Source organism: Pleuronectes platessa, chromosome 4, assembly GCF_947347685.1.
Source record: "Pleuronectes platessa chromosome 4, fPlePla1.1, whole genome shotgun sequence".
NCBI classification, from domain to species: Eukaryota; Metazoa; Chordata; class Actinopteri; order Pleuronectiformes; family Pleuronectidae; genus Pleuronectes; species Pleuronectes platessa.
In genome coordinates this window covers 28,556,652-28,572,814 of record NC_070629.1, presented here as the reverse complement: position 1 = coordinate 28,572,814, position 16,163 = coordinate 28,556,652, and the positions used below count along the sequence as shown (strand labels likewise).

At 43.2% G+C, this 16,163-nt stretch overlaps 2 protein-coding genes across 3 annotated transcripts; both read left to right on the top strand.

The window, feature by feature from the left end:
• The first annotated feature begins 99 nt into the window (after nucleotides 1-99).
• slc25a25a (solute carrier family 25 member 25a) lies at nucleotides 100-7,318 on the top strand. The gene is made up of 10 exons (XM_053421575.1): nucleotides 100-361; nucleotides 1,868-1,994; nucleotides 2,125-2,212; nucleotides 2,308-2,419; nucleotides 3,536-3,694; nucleotides 4,512-4,664; nucleotides 4,749-4,856; nucleotides 4,973-5,140; nucleotides 5,368-5,518; nucleotides 5,950-7,318. Exons 1-10 carry the CDS (start codon nucleotides 200-202, stop codon nucleotides 6,132-6,134), a joined length of 1,413 nt encoding a protein of 470 aa, XP_053277550.1. The 5' UTR covers nucleotides 100-199; the 3' UTR covers nucleotides 6,135-7,318.
• A 1,020-nt stretch (nucleotides 7,319-8,338) lies between these two features.
• Nucleotides 8,339-13,767, top strand: LOC128438240 (palmitoyltransferase ZDHHC12-B). Of its 2 annotated transcripts, none has more exons than XM_053420731.1 (5): nucleotides 8,339-8,901; nucleotides 9,641-9,774; nucleotides 10,888-10,980; nucleotides 12,157-12,320; nucleotides 12,788-13,767. In XM_053420731.1, the coding sequence occupies exons 1-5, from the start codon at nucleotides 8,805-8,807 to the stop codon at nucleotides 13,101-13,103; spliced, it is 804 nt and encodes a 267-aa protein (XP_053276706.1). In that variant the 5' UTR covers nucleotides 8,339-8,804; the 3' UTR covers nucleotides 13,104-13,767. The 2 variants fall into 2 exon arrangements, with proteins under 2 accessions (XP_053276706.1, XP_053276705.1); XM_053420730.1 differs by having other exon boundaries at nucleotides 8,340-8,901; nucleotides 12,154-12,320.
• Nucleotides 13,768-16,163: the final 2,396 nt, after the last annotated feature.

The following is a 16,163-nucleotide window of genomic DNA, read 5'->3' as shown; positions in this document are numbered from 1 at the left end:
GCGATTGGCAGTAGTAAAATGACGTGAACGGAGCCGGCGGGGCAGCCAGTGACGTGGCAGTATTCCGGGAAGGGGCGTGTCCTGCCGGCATGGTTAACCGGCTTTTCCTCCGTCGGCTTCTCATTCGGTCAGGGGGACACACGCTCCACGTCGCTCGCTTTATTTACCCGGCTTTCAGCCTCCTTCTCCCGGCGCCAACATGCTCGGCCTGTGCCTCTACGTCCCCGTGGCCAACTGCGACCCGGTGGCGGTGGAATACTTCGAGTCCGACGGCCTCCCCTCGGAGCTCAAGTCCGTGTTCAACCGGCTCAGCGTGCTCCTGCCCTCCCAGGAGTTCTCCACCTACCAGCGATGGAGAGAGGTGAGACAAAAAGACGTGGGAATCGAACCTGTGGGGTCGCTGGTTGGGATCAGGGATCAGTTGTTGTGTTGAGCCGGTCAGTCTGAGCGGCGTTTGATCGCTTCTTTCCGGGCTCAGGACGGATTAGCATCGCGTTAGCACCGGGAGCTAACCAGCCTTACGACTAGGCCTCACAGACAGGGGACCGGCTTTCTGAGAAAACGCGCTACAAGCGACTTTATCACTTTTTATAAACACTTTAAACTCTGAATATTGGCTCAACTTTAAGTTAACTCGGAGTTTCTATTAAGATACAGAGTCTTTTCCTGCGTTCAGTGGTTTTTCTAAACTTCAAAGGAACCGGCGCCAATCATTGAGGGAAGTTCCTCCCTGAAGAGGAACCGTCGCTACGAGCCACATTTCAATCTGGAAGCTGCTCCGGTTAAAAAAAGTATCCTAAAATATAAATGAATTGGGTCTAATCCAAAATGATTTGTGCTAAAAGTCAGAAACTCTAATGTGTTTCACTCCAGGAGTTTCATCTGACAAAGGAAAAACTTATGCGAGAGATTGGAACCTGAGGAGCTGCAGCATTTCCCCACCAAATCTGATTAATTCTGCTCTAGTGTGTAAACTTCAATAAATAACAATGCATTTATTGTTTTACTGAAACCTGCGGATGCACTTCTCTGAAACCAGGAACAGTCGATTCTTAAAACTCTGACTCAGGCTCCAATTGTGGTCAATGAGAGGCTGACCTGTCAGATTTTCAGTTGTTTACATTAAAAGTTAACGAGTTATCAGTAAACATTACTTTTAGTGTGACAGCTTCACTTAGCTTCCTGTATAACCTTGGTTTTGTGCAGAGCTGCTACGACAGTCTTGTACAATCACTGGACACAGGTTTCCCTTTCCCCTATAACCCTTCTGCCAGTGGCATGTATATGTTCTGTGCCAGGTAGTTTGGTGGAGGTCGGGTTTCATTACTCTGTCATGTGCCTGCCCTCGGGGGCGGCGGGTCCGGTGTCGGCTCTGGCCAGTGGGCTGGAGGAATGCCGGTTGTCCTCAGTCTCGTTTTAGCTCGGGACGCCTGACATCTGAGGTCTTAAATGAGATTACAGCCGTTGGCAGGTGGGGGCCTGTGGTTGAGGTCCAAGCTAGACCCGGGTGATACTACCTAATACCCCTGGTCCTGGAGAGACGTGCGTCATTCAAGCACATCAGGTGCGCTGTGACTTGGCAGATGGGTCAGGGAGCTGTCCTGTGGGGTCGTGAAACAGGAGCCAGGGAACAGTGTCGTGTTCAGAACTGCACGATGGACTGGTTGTCTGTTATGTGGCTTTTAGCTGCATATTGTACATGGAGTACATCTCAGAAGTGGCTGCACATGACTGTTAAAACTGTTACTACCCCAACACTTAATTCTTAGTTCTTCAACAGCTATTATTATATAGACTCTGCTCTGTCCTCTTACCCGACCAACCAGGGGGCCTTGTCTCACTGCCTGTGTCCTTCTGATCCTCACAGAAAACCTTCACAGGGGAAGAAAAGGACCCGGATGGACAGCTGGACTTTGAGGAGTTTGTTCACTATCTGCAGGACTACGAGAAGGACCTGAAGCTGGTGGTGCAAAGCGTCGACAGGAACAATGCTGGTACGTGGCCGCTGCTTCCGTGCTGAGGTTTCGGTTTTTATTTCCGTTGCTTTCAGTTTGTGTCAGTTGATCATTTTCGGTATGAGATGCCTTTTTATCTCACATCCTTTTTTTTGTGTCACTTTTTCAGGCCAGGTAGACGCCAGGGAGTTCATGCAGTCCCTCCACGACCTCGGAGTCCACGTCTCCCTGCAGCACGCAGAGAAAGCCCTTAAAAGGTGATTTCATTCATCCGCTTTGTCCGCTGAAGGTTTGGATTGTATCAAGTAGAGTCTCCAGTCTTAGTTTGGTTTTCTTTCTGTTCCTTTTTTAGCATGGATAAGAACGGGATGATAACTATCTGTAGTGAAGACTGGAGCAACTACATGACGGTGGAGAAGACGGAGACCATTCCTGAGATCATCCTCTACTGGAAACGCTCCACGGTGAGTTTGAAAGACAGAACCGGAGCCCTAAAGGGAACAGCGTAGATCCAAGACAGCCAAAAGTGGATTCATTGGTTTCACCTCCCACTTTTATGTACATTTTCACACATTATTATATTTGATAAGGGTCTTAAAGCACCTGATAATTGTTCCTCTCAATCTGGACCTAATCAACATGCGTAAGATGTGGCCTCTTCTGTCTGGGGGGGGGGGGGTCAATTGAGAAGCGGCGGCCCTGGAGGGCGACGTCAGCAAACATCCTGCGTCAGTAATTAAGCTCCATTAGGACGTGCGAGGAATTGCTCCCATTCTAGAAGGATTATGTCGGAAGGATTTGCCTGTTTGTCTGGCTGTTATGTAAAAGGGAGCAGCGGGTGGAGGCAGAACCGATGTAGAGCAGCTCCCTCAGGAGAAAAACGCTGTGATCTTGGGTTTTGTACAAGTTATTTTTACGCTGTGCCTCTAATGAGCCTAACAGCCTCTGCTTGGTGTAAATGAGACACTGACGGAATGAACCAGGGCCAAGAGGGAAGCTGGAGTTTCCAAACCCAGCAGGTCAAACTAAAGGCTGCGGGAAAAAACATGTTTAATTCTCTGTGGCTACGGGTTTGTTTCCCACCACAAACTTGAAATGTATGGCTGCTCAGCATATCAATAATGTTGTGTTTTAACTCTTGTTGGCACATATCAACATCTGCAGGTTTAAGTAGATCCACTGGTCAGCCTGAGTTGTGTTCCTGGTATACATCATTTTCAAGTTCATCTCCTTGCTGACTCTTGTATTTTGACCTTCGCCCAAAGAGCCTCATTTACAATCTGCATGGCTCCGATTTCTAAGCCGGGCGGTGATTATCTGTGATTAACCACTGAGGTCAATTAAGTCCTGATCTATACTGTGGTATGTGTGAAAACCATCATGGTGGTTGGTGAAGGCCACCCAGTTTGACCCGTTCTGTGGCTACTGGTCAACTACTGAGGTGTGCATGTGAGGTTTTTACCGACTGGTGCCAGTTTAGAAAGACGATTCCACGTGACCTCTCCCTCTGTGGTCTGTCGTGTTCATCTCTCATCTCAATCTACCGTGTCTCTAAACCTCCCTCCCTGTCTTCCCTGCAGATGTTCGATGTGGGCGAGAACCTGATGGTGCCGGACGACTTCACCCTTGAGGAGAAACGGAGTGGAATGTGGTGGAGGCACCTGGTCGCGGGCGGAGGAGCTGGAGCCGTTTCCAGGACGTGCACGGCTCCCCTGGACCGAGTCAAAGTCATGATGCAGGTAAGACGCCCACATCCAAACCCAGTGAAGTCAAATTAAATTAACTAGAACCAAAAGCTGAGTAATATATTGGCTCTGAACTAGATGGGGAGGACTTTGTGAAATGGACAGTTCGGGAGGAAACTCTAGCTCACTGTTTGCAGCAGCAGAGAATTATCACCAGCTCGTGGGTCACATGACCTCGTTCACAACCATCACGACTAAACCCTTCATTATTTATTCTTAATCCTGAGAGTTTAACTTTAAAAATCAGATTTCTAAATATGGAAACGTGAAGGATATTCTCCTGGGGGTCTTTCTTAGCGGCAGCAGGTGGAACGATTAGTGATCCACGTCCAAAGTGGAGGGATGTTGCTTCAGCGTGCGCTGCCTGAAAGCAATAAATAAGTTAATGTCTAACAGAGAGAGGGCTCAGAGTCCGGGGCCACGTTGGGAAACCAATGACCGTTCCTTCTGCTGCGTAATCTCAACCGTCATCAATGCACAGAAGGTCGAAGTGTGCAGATTCTGGATCTGTGTCAATGGCTTATTTACGTCATTCGCTATCTGGAACGTTGACTTTGGAACAATCCCGTCGACTTGGAGCCCTATAGATGCTTGACTTGTACATTTTACTCTCTGTCCCATCAGTGGATTAAACAGTTTCGACCCAGGTTTTAAAAGGTCAAATAAATCTTGGCCTTCGTGTCTAATTGACCCCAAAATTTCGATTTCCATTTTAATTTCACCTGCTTGTAAATTCAGAGCAGATCTCCAGGTAGCAGTGGATTTCCTGTTTCAATATTTCAACCTAACTGATCCAATTCTTCCTTCTTAGGTTTATGGAACTCGAACCAACAACATGTGTATCATGAGCGGAATGATGCAGATGATCAAAGAGGGCGGTATGAGGTCTTTGTGGCGAGGCAACGGCGTGAACATCATCAAGATCGCCCCAGAGACGGCGCTCAAGTTCATGGCGTACGAGCAGGTAGGGAATCGTGCTTATCTGCAAGCGTTGGATTTAAAACCACTTTAGTCGCCTGTCGCTAATTCCTTCTCTATTTCTCTCCAGATTAAACATTTGATCGGCAGCGATAAGGAGACTCTGAGCATCGTGGAGCGATTTGTTGCCGGCTCTCTGGCAGGAGTGACGGCCCAGAGCGCCATCTACCCCATGGAGGTGAGCGGCACTTCAACTGCAGCTGCTCTTAAGCTGAGAGGCAATTAGGGAACCTTGTTTCTCAGAACTCTACCGTCGTATTAAACAGACGTTTTCTCCTCTGGTTCTGTCTCCAGGTCCTGAAAACCCGTCTGGCTCTGAGGAACACCGGGCAGTACTCTGGAATCTCTGACTGTGCCAAGCAGATTTTTAGGAGAGAAGGACTCGGTGCGTTTTATAAAGGCTTCATCCCCAACATGCTCGGCGTCATCCCCTACGCAGGCATCGACCTGGCCATTTATGAGGTGAGCAGTCGCAACCATTCTGACTGTTGACCCCTATGACCTCCTCAGATTGTGTCTGTACTGTTCCAGCCTTCTTCACACTTGTTTTGTTCCCACTCACATCAGCCTGAGAAGGAACTCGACACACACCCTGATTGTCACTTGACGGGTTTACATAGCACCATCCGATGGAATGCAACCGCAGCCAAACACTCATCTCAACATTTCTCCTTCTTGTTCCTTCTCAGACGCTGAAGAACAGCTACATAGAGCGGTACAGCACCAACAGCTCAGATCCCGGCGTCCTGGTCCTCCTCGGCTGCGGCACCGTGTCCAGCACGTGCGGTCAGCTCGCCAGTTATCCTCTGGCTCTGGTCCGAACACGCATGCAAGCACAAGGTGAGGCCTTCGCTCCTGAGATGTGTCAGCGTGCAGGTTTTAAATGCACATGTTTACATTGTACAAGTTTATTTGAAAAGGAGATTTAGAGAAGTAGCATCTCCCTAAGGGCCACACCTAACTGGGGAGGAGCATTCATATCATGGATGGAGGACATGATTCATAGATGTATTGACCAATAAATGGGTTTTTATTTTAAGCGACTCAGCATCTTAAAATGTGACGCCACACACGCACCACAGTTAAAAAGTTAACAAATAAAATATCAAACATTTGAGAATCTGAAACAGATCAATCAGTTGAAGCTCAGGTTTACGGGTAGAGAGTTTCTTTTTAAACGAGGGACAAACCAGGATGCTCTCAAATCGTTCACATTTAATTAATCACTGCATTATTAATTTATAACATATCTTCTTCATTATATTCTACAGCAGCGACCGAGGGCGGCCAGAACGTGACCATGACGGGTCTCTTCAGACAGATCCTGCAAAGTGAGGGTCCGACCGGGCTGTACCGAGGCCTGGCCCCCAACTTCCTCAAAGTCATCCCCGCCGTCAGCATCAGCTACGTCGTGTACGAGCACCTGAAGACCCAGCTGGGAGTCAAATCACGCTGACACCATCATGTGACTCTAAAAGCTCAAATGACATGTGCCCCCTCACCCAAACAAGTGAATGTCACCTGTTAAGTGACAAAGGCCCTCCACCCCCCCTCTCCCACGGAGAATGCAAGGGAATCCCGGGAGCTTCTGGTCGCTCTGGGGGTTCGTGGGGGCCTCCTCATTCTGTGAATGTCCACTGACGTGTGAAAAGAAAGGACACTGAACGTTGGAAAGGCCAAAGTGGAGGATATGAACTCTGTGAGCTCAGGTCGTCAGAACTGTGACTGCTGCTATTTATGTTTTAAGAGGTCGTGTGGTGGAGCTGAACCACGAGGAGGATGAGTGACTGTAAGTCGAGGACCAAAAGTGTTTGCTCTGTCTTCACTTTGCCGTTTTGAACCAAATGTCCACTTTTCCTTCTCTTACAGTCTCTGGTGTTTCGGTCTTTTTGAGTTAAAAACGCATCACCAGCAGATTAACTTGAGTTAAGAAAAGAATATTCAGTGTTCAAGGCAAACAGAGTATTTCTAAGTGTCACTTAATGAGAATATTTTTGCACAAGTGAGTTTGCGCTCCCTACACCTCTTTCCTGCATGAATGGATGGATGACATGACTTTCTGAATGACTTTGGAGTATTTATTTCCACCCAATCCCGTATTTATTGTTTATTTTATAGAAGAGCGAGCCGGTTCGTAAATGTATCCTGTCTGAAGAGCCAAAAGTGCAATTGAGAACAGTTTTTTTTTTTTTAAATGCAGTGTGATTGTGTTTAAGGTGGGAAATGAACACCAGACAACGGCCTTAACTTGTGACTTACAACACTAAATAGTTGTCTGGTGCCGTGTTGAAAACAGGGTTTGGAACTTGTACTCGTGTTGCTGTGGCTGACGAGGTTCTAGATGCTCAATCAGCTTCAGGTTATGTCTGTTAATGTGTGGAGATTTGTTTGTGCCCTTTTGAGAAAAAAAGAATATGTCTCAATGTTCACCTCAGGTTTAAGGGCAGGTTATTGTTTCAGATGCACAGAAGAAGACACGGAAAAACAAGGGTTTGAGAAGGATGAGCAACGAATGCACTTTAATCGATGCTGGAACAGCCTCTGAATGAATGTCACTTCAATCCAGGTATTAAGATTTGAATTGTCAAATGTTTTAATGGACCATTTTCATGCAAATAAATGCAATTTTTTTTTTTGTCAGATGTCTTGTTGGGTGTTCCTTTTTTCTAATGGTTCAATATGAAAGAGCTGGTTGTTCTGTTATAACCTGGACAGAGCAGATCATTGTCAAAGTATCTGAAATGACTGAGAGCAGAGTTTCACTTTAACCACAACGACCAGAGGAAATCCGCCCGAAGCAGCTTTTAGTTCAGTCATTAAACGCACTTCATTTCTCAGCTGCCAGTTCTGCTAATCTGACGTTTCTGGGAACTTGAATGCAGATGTCACAGGGTATTTTCCTCATATACAAATCCAGTGGTTTTTCATGTGATTAAAAACAGAAGTGGAATTGAAGCAGGACTTTCTGAAGACTTGTCAAAGATGCATCTGAAGAGCTCCTCACAGCCACATTTAATTTCCTCCCCCTGGGAACCCAGCAGACTGGATGGTGACACATCAGCAGTAAAACATTTTGAAGTCATTGTCTGAGGATCCTTGACTCAGTCCTCATCCTTCACTGGGAAACACCCCCACACAGCTCTTCCCTACACATTCTCCCATAAGCATAATTATACTTACATTACTGCCTATGTACACTTCTACTTAATGATGATCCTTCCAGTCAACTTAATATATACATTTATATTTTAACCATAAACCATTCTAAACTTTTTGTAAGTTTAAATTCTTCGTCTGATTATCTACAGGGAAAGAGAAACACCAATTAGTTAAATTGTCAGTCTCCCAATCGAAATATTGCTGAAATGATTTCACACCAGTCTTATTAATGTCAATGGTATTTCCTACAATGTTTTACCCAAAACAAGTGAAATGTTAACAAGATGGAGAGAAGTAGCTCAGACTGTTCCGAGAACAGTTTCACCTTCTTCCTGAACTGGTCCCGGGCAGAGAGGAGATCAGTGACAGATTACCTCACTGTACTTTGGAGTAAAGTCACAAACAAGGACTGAGTCACAATATTATTATTCCAGGGAAACTGTATGATTACATTGTGACCTTGAGTATTTATGATATTATTTACAGTATTTATGACATTATGCAATGATGGGGATTATAACTGGTACTTATATATGCAGCTCAGCAGGATAGTTTAATGACTGGGATTAATCAGAGGATGTAAAGTGTTGTTATGTAACAGCAACGCAGGAAAACAACATTATATTCAGTTCCATAGGTCGTTTGCGTTTCCCCCCGCACAGTTTGTCCCTCGCTGTTTGCCGTACCATAACACGGAAGTGGCGGCTCCTGGAGCGACACAACAAACCCAGATTTAAAACAAGTGAATGAAACACGCACTAACTTCAGTAACTAGCTCCACGGTGACTTTATAAACGAATGTGTGTTTCACTAGCACAGTTAAAATCCATGTTTCATTTCCCCAGCCTACTTCCCTGCGTGGTTAAAGGGCAGCTAGCGATGCTACAGAGTTAGCTCACCAGTTAGCTCACCAGTTAGCTCACCAGTTAGCTGCGGTGCTGGTGGAGAAGTTGTACATGTGGGTGAAATGGTGCAGAGCATGTTTCGGACCGGGTTCCTGGTTCGGGCCGGTCACACGCTGCTCACCTGGGTCACGACCCTCATCCTGTTCCTGCACGACACTGGTGAGTCCCTTCCAACTGGGATAAGACCAGTCCCTAGCTTACATGCTATACTTGTACTTCTCATGGATACTCGTACTTTGTACTACTGCAGTTCATTGGGGAATTTTTTACTAGTGTTTACTGTATATTTGACAGTTTAAGCTGCTAAAACAAAACACAGATCTTCATCTAACAAATGACACAATTAATAAATCAACTAATGGAAATCTCAGTTTCATTTAAACCCAAGAAACATGGTCTTCTGCCATTTGCTTAATGGTTTCAAAGAGGAAAAATGTCCAGTATTTAATATAAACTGGGGAGAGAAGCTTTGTTGATTTATTTTCCATTTGACCCTCAATTATCTTTATTATTTATATGATCACGTTTGAATGTTTCTCATCTAAATGTTTCTGTTAATTACTTTTACGGTGTTTCTGCCATTCTTGGCCAGGCCTCTGGTTAAAGAGGTTTTTAATCTCAAACAAAGGCTAATAAAAAAAATACCACAACAACCAAACACTGGGACTATTTGCAATTTCCAATATTAAAGTTTCCCTCCAGCAATTTAAAGAGCTTATCTGACTGTCTCTACATAATATCATCATCCATCTGTAGGTGAGATTTAATTTTACATGAATGGTACGTGAAGTACATGAGTTTACTTTACGTGTGTGTGTGTGTGTGTGTGTGTGTGTGTGTGTGTGTGTGTGTGTGTGTGTGTGTGTGTGTGTGTGTGTGTGTGTGTGTGTGTGTGTAGATCTGCGGAGGTGTGAGGAGCGAGGAGAGCTGCTGCTGCCGCTTCTCTTCTTCTTCCTGGTCGTGATGTCTGTTCTCTTATACTTCGCTGTTTCTCTGATGGACCCTGGCTTCGTTCTCACCGACACTGTCAAGGTAAGAGAAACAGAAAGAATCAAGTCGACGTAAAATGATATGGACGCTTGTTTGTTAATTGATTAATTGATCTGCTGATGTGTTTGATCAACATCGAGGGATCCACACACTCTTTCTCTCTCTCTCTCTCTCTCTGACACATCTGATGTGTTTGTTATTGTCTTTTGCACACTCTGTTTACATATTCTCACACTCATAGTATATTATTATTATCTATTGTATCGCCAAATACTTATATTTATACCCGTACTATATATCATATATTATATCATACTCTTTGTATATTCTTTGTATATATAAGTCTATATACACATATTTATACATGTGTACATGTTATTATTATTATTATTATATTTTACTATTATTATTATTATATATACTGTTGTTGCTATTATTACTATATACTGCTATTATTTTGGTATAATTACTATCATATATACATTACATACTATATATACTGTAATATTTTTTATATACTCTCTAACAATAACATTTACCATCATATCATCAGTACTATTACCATCATCTGCCACTGCACCTTATCTACCTATTTATCTTGTGTTTCTGTTCTTATTCTTTCTACTGCAATATTTTATATTTTATATTTTATTCTATTGTATTGTATTTTATTGTATTCAAATGTACCGGCTGCTATGACGACTTAATTTCCCTTCGGGGATGAATAAAGTAATCTATCTATCTATCTATCTATTAAGTCAAAATAATTCCTTCCATAAATTAATGACTAAGATGTTTTCTGCCTGAAATTTTTTTCCCCACTTGTCTTTATATTCTGTATTTAGTTCAGAGTGTTAATCATTAGTTATCAATCATTTGTGAAATGTTTTCATGTATAACTTTCTTACATGTGTTAATTAGTAAATTCATAATGTAAATCTCCATCCACTTGCACAGTGGGACCTGCTTGAGTTTCTTGTCTGTAGCCGCAAGTATCTGTAGATTCACGATTCTCCAATATCAACGACCTTCTCCTGGCATCACCTGGCATCATTGTGTGTACGTGTGTAGGTGTGCGTGTGTGTACGTGTGTACGTGTGTACGGGTGTGTACTTGTCTGTATACGTGTGACCCACATCCCTCTATGTCCTGCAGGGGGTGGAGGGTTCAAATGAGGAAATGGAATCAATGATTCCTCAGACTTCGACCCCCCCCCGGCTGCGGCGCTGTGGATACTGTCTGCTGCAGGTAACCGGCTGCTGCCAGCGTAACACAACATCTGAATCTGCACATAAGTTTGTCATTAACACAACTTCACTTAAAACTGATTCTGCTCCTCTTTTTTCCTTTTGGAGCTTTTTTGAAAAGTTTTATTATCTTGATCTGTTTCAATTCGTATTCGAGTATTTAGCAATTTTGGCAAAAGCTCAATCACAATCAGCTCGATGGAACATCTTATCACCACGAGGTACGAGGATTCAAATCAGGGCAGCAGGTCGGGGATCAACAGAAATGTTCTTTCTCCTGTGTAGTTACGTGCAACTTATTCTTTAGTAAAACTTTTACTTCCATGGTCATGAAAGAAATTTAACTCTGTGTTACAGTTTAACTTTAGAAATTTAAGAATTTTAAGAATTTAAAGTCACACTCATAAAATGCCACCAGTGCATTTCCATACAATGAAATAATAGATGACAAATACTCGATTATACGTCTTCAGCTGACAGATTATCAGTGTGAACGTTGACTCAGCAGTTACACTATTTTCACATCATCATAGTTTCTTCATCATAATCGTAATTTTGGGATTTAGACCAAGTTCAACCATTCCAACTCGTTCCAGACCTCTCTCTCTCTCTCTCTCTCTCTCTCTCTCTTTTCTTTCTTTCAACTTCTCGTACTTTTTTATTCTGGCGTCTGTCGAAATTTCCAGAGCGATGACATCATGCAAGGACCTGATGACATCATCACACTTTGTATATTTCAGCTTGATTCAGGAAAGCATTTGAGCAGAAAATGCGTTTTGTATTTATAATTATTATTTGGAGGGTTTTACCCTTAAACAACATGTGGAGCTGTATTTATGTCTAAAGACATTTCATGAGTAGTGTTTAATGATAATAATTAAATTATTATGCATCAATAAACTATCTATTTATCTTATTTATTTATATTCTTGTGAACATGTTATCTGAAGAACGCTTTGAGAGAATCCTTTTGGCTCAAATGTTAATTTCGACAGATTAACTGATTCGATTTGGCGAAAGGTCACAGTGACCTCACACGACTTTTATATAGTAGTTTTATATCTTTACATTTTGCTTAAGTTCAGAGGTTTACTTTTTTGTTCTGCAGTTTGATAAAATACAAACACAGAATTGTAGTAAGTTGTGTTTCTCTCTCTCTTTCTCTGTCGCGCAGCAGCCAATGAGAGCGAAGCACTGTCAGACGTGTCAGCACTGCGTCCGCCGCTTCGACCACCACTGTCCCTGGATCGAGAACTGTGTGGGAGAGCGGAACCACCGCTGGTTCATCGTGTACCTGCTGGTGCAGCTGCTCGCTCTGCTGTGGGCTCTGCACATCGCTCTGTACGTCTCTGAGTGATGAAGTTTTTCATGTGGGGACTGTAAACTCTGCTGTAGATTTATCTCTCCCACATTCTGACACATTAGGTAACAGTTGAGATTTGGAGAAAGTCAGGGACTTGACCGACTCTGTTAAACGTTTGATAAAGTTGATCTAAATTTAGCACGTAGGACAGAAGAGGCAGTGAGACCAGCTGTTGAAGAAACAACAACAATAGAGAAAGTTTAAGTGAATGGAAAAGGAGATTTTTAGAAGATCAACCACTTCAGTAACAGGGATGAAATAAACTCCAGGTAAAATACAAGTTCAATGAATTTAGAAAACAAGCAACACAAGTGGAACAAAGTGCTCCACAGTTCTCGAATCAGATTTTAAATCAGACGTCAAATCTAATCTAAGATCTTAATCACCTGAGCCTTGAAGAAACCATTTGATTGCTGGTGATGATGTGATCCTGTGAATCTTTCAGGTCGGGGTTTTCCCCTGGCGCCACGTGGGAGCTGTGGTTCCGGCTGAACGGGTTCCTGCTGGCGGCGCTGCTCGTGGTGGGGGTTTTCTCCGTGGTGGCGGCGCTGCTGCTGGGCTGCCACCTCTACCTGGCGTCCATCAACTGCACCACCTGGGAGTTCATGTCACGCCACCGCATCTCGTACCTGAAGAACTGCGAGCACGAGGAGAACCCGTTCGACCGCGGCTTCTTCTGCAACCTGCTGGACTTCTTCTGCATCTGCAGGACGGTGATGTGGGAGCAGGTCTACAAGAGAAACACTCTGAATCCAGCCTGACTCTTCTTTTTAGAACTCAACTTCCAGATGGAGCCCAATATTTTTACAATTGTTTCTACGATATTTGTACGATTTTGTATTTATTGACAACGAGAGAACATTAAACCACTGATGATACACATGTAATAGATTACATCTGCACACACTGACAGTCCAGGTCAGTTTACACATTAGTACAGAACTGACACACAAGTAACATGTAACATTCAGCAGCATTAACATAAAGTGCTACAGCAGCTAAACCGGTGCCTGTTGGTTGCGTCCTGCTCATGGACACTTCAGCAGGACACATGGACACGAGGGGACATTCTGGACTGAAGAGCAACTTGCAGCTTGAATACATTTTCAGATTTGCCCTCACAACTCTACAACTAATAAGAAACTTTTGTCACTTTATTTTATGTGTCCTGTATTTTTCATACTATCGCTCATATATGTTAAAATAATTATATATTTCGAATAAACATCTACGTAATTTGGTTCTGATCATGGAAATGGAGCCGCGAGCATCAGATGCTGAACTCATTTAGAACCTGGTTGTTTTATTTTAGTTTAAATAATCGAGATTCTTTTGTAATTAAATTAAAAATGGTTCAAATTCTGTATCGACCAAAGTTTCATAGAAACAAAAATAAACTCTCTTCAATCCTGTTTAAATTTAAAACTGTTCCACGTTGAGTCTCTTTATACTCAAACGTCGTTCTAAGGAAAGTAGTTCAAGAGATATTTTCATGTATTAAAGAGCCGAGTGTGAAGTTTGTTCATCATCAGTTTGAAACACAGAATTTCCTCTGTAGTTTAGAACTTCAGGGAAAAACATCCACTTGAACCAATCAGCAGCAAAAACACTGATTACATTAAAACTAACTGTTATCTGTCAGTAAAATAAAGTATTTTATTAAATACATTTTATGATATATATATATTTATTTAATTAGTACAAGATACTACAGTGAATTTACCAATTAAAAAAAATGGTATATTAAGTTATAAGTTACTCTTTTTGTGAATGAAGCAGCGGTTTCCTTTAAATCCTCAAACCTTCCTTCAACCACCAACTGGAAGCTGAAAGATCTTTTTCCCTTCTACATAATAAGAGGGCTCATCTTCCTCCTCCTCCTCCTCCTCTTCCTCTTTTATTGCACTGACATCACTACAGCTCTGTATCACAGAATATGATTTGCTAGGTTGAAAATACAGATATCTCTCACTATTATGGCTATGTTAGATTCTCTATGGCTTCTTTTACACCGCTAGCGATTACAGGATTCCTAGAGCACCCGTTCAGCACAGTGCCATGCACCTCTACTGTGGGAACAGAAAACAGCGCCTCTAGAGGAGGAGCCTGATATGTGAACAGAGCGTCTTTGCTACGACGGAACAACTCGACAAACACGTGAAACTTCTCCACGTGGGATTCCACGTTTTTAAGAAGCTATATTTGAAAAGTGTGTTTGCTCGTTTTGTCTGTTTGGTCAAGGCAGTGGGCGAAGCCTGTCACAGTGATGCATAGAAACGGCAACTTAACCTCTGAAAGATTCAAATCAACGTGATGAGCAAAGGCCACAGAGCAGCGGAGTCTCCAGCTCACTGGGAGCTCCCAGAGGTTCACGGTCAGAGGACTGGGAAGGTTTCTCATCATGTGTTCTGTAACAGAATCAAATAAAGGGAGTTGACCTGTTTTCTGTTTAGTGCAGAGAAGCAGGTGTTTCACAGCTTGTACGGGAGATTTTATCTTATATTAGTTGATTTACTAAAGTAATCTTTTAGATCTAAGAATGAATAAAACAAATCAAGCCCAGAGGCCGGAGACATGTCCTTGGGTTGTCTGTTTGTCCGCCTCATTGTTGTGAACACGACATCTCAGGGAAACCTCGAGGGAATTAATTCAAATTTGTTACAAACTTCAAGTTTGACTGAAGGATGAACTGATTAGAATTTGGGGGTTGAAGGTCAAAGGGCAAGGTCACAGCGACCTCACAAATCACAGTCATTTTTGGATGTTTTAGGAACATCCCCAGGGAATCCTTCAGAATTTGGTGGATGTATTTACTCACAGATTAGCAGATTAAATTTGGGCAGTCAAAGGTCAAAGGTCACAGTGGCCTCTTAAACACGATATCTCAAATTCCAGTATTGAAATTAAACTCCAAAAAGGAAAAAAAGATGTTAAATGAAAGAGGAGAAACTGTTATAATCTCCTGCTCCGGCCTCTGTCCGATCACGCTCCTCTGTTTGTACGTTTCACCTGAACTCGTCTCGTCAATGAGCTTCGACATCAGGAGCAGTCGAGCGCTGGAACACATGTAAAGAGAATATAAAGATCTACAATCACTGTCTGTGTTCGAAATGAAAACAGAAAGAAGGAGAAGCTGCCTGATTGGACGACTCGGTGTCGACGGGATGAAAGTGACAACAGTCGGCGGAGTCAGCCATGGAGACGTCTCGAGACCAGAGAGGGAAACTTTCTGTGAGTGGCAGTCAGGTGAAGGATGAAGTGATGGGTCATCACATTCAGTATCATGTACACGGTGTACTTCACTGGTCTCTGAGGGAACTGAAGGTTTGTTGATGGTTAAAAACCAGCGACTGGTACGTGTTACCCGAGGCCGGACGGCAGCCATTTTGATTTGTAATATTAGGTAAACACACGCTTAACGAAACCCACTAATAAAGCCTCTGTTGTGTTCAGGTACAGAACCATGACTCTGGGGTTTACCTCTGATTTCACGTCAAAATAACTGCTGAGGAAAAATGTCGCTTAACCAGAAGAACCAGTTGAAAATGAAGGAAAACGCTCACGTCTGGGGTGAAATGAGCAAATGTTTCATCTGAAATCCATCATGGAAACTGTCCTGGATTGATTTGATGTCAATTGACTCATCGACCGACCAGTAGAGCAAAAGATGCAAAAGGGTTTCGACTGTTTGCTCCCATTGAAACTCCTTGTTTGATGTTTCTGTGGAAGTGATGAGTCACTCTGTGTTCAGGCCGTTGGGGGACGATCTGCACCTCAGAGACGATGGCTGGTTACCCCCCCCCCCCTAGTCTCCTTGTCTT

Excerpts from the sequence above, each read along its gene's own strand:
- slc25a25a (XM_053421575.1), top strand. The coding sequence starts at position 200 with ATGCTCGGCCTGTGCCTCTACGTCCCCGTGGCCAACTGCGACCCGGTG. Across the intron at positions 3,695-4,511 it reads GAGTCAAAGTCATGATGCAG|GTTTATGGAACTCGAACCAA; the intron begins GTAAGACGCCCA and ends CTTCCTTCTTAG. Across the intron at positions 4,857-4,972 it reads GCGCCATCTACCCCATGGAG|GTCCTGAAAACCCGTCTGGC; the intron begins GTGAGCGGCACT and ends TTCTGTCTCCAG.
- LOC128438240 (XM_053420730.1), top strand. The coding sequence starts at position 8,805 with ATGGTGCAGAGCATGTTTCGGACCGGGTTCCTGGTTCGGGCCGGTCAC. Across the intron at positions 9,775-10,887 it reads TTCTCACCGACACTGTCAAG|GGGGTGGAGGGTTCAAATGA; the intron begins GTAAGAGAAACA and ends TATGTCCTGCAG. Across the intron at positions 10,981-12,153 it reads GTGGATACTGTCTGCTGCAG|CAGCCAATGAGAGCGAAGCA; the intron begins GTAACCGGCTGC and ends TCTGTCGCGCAG.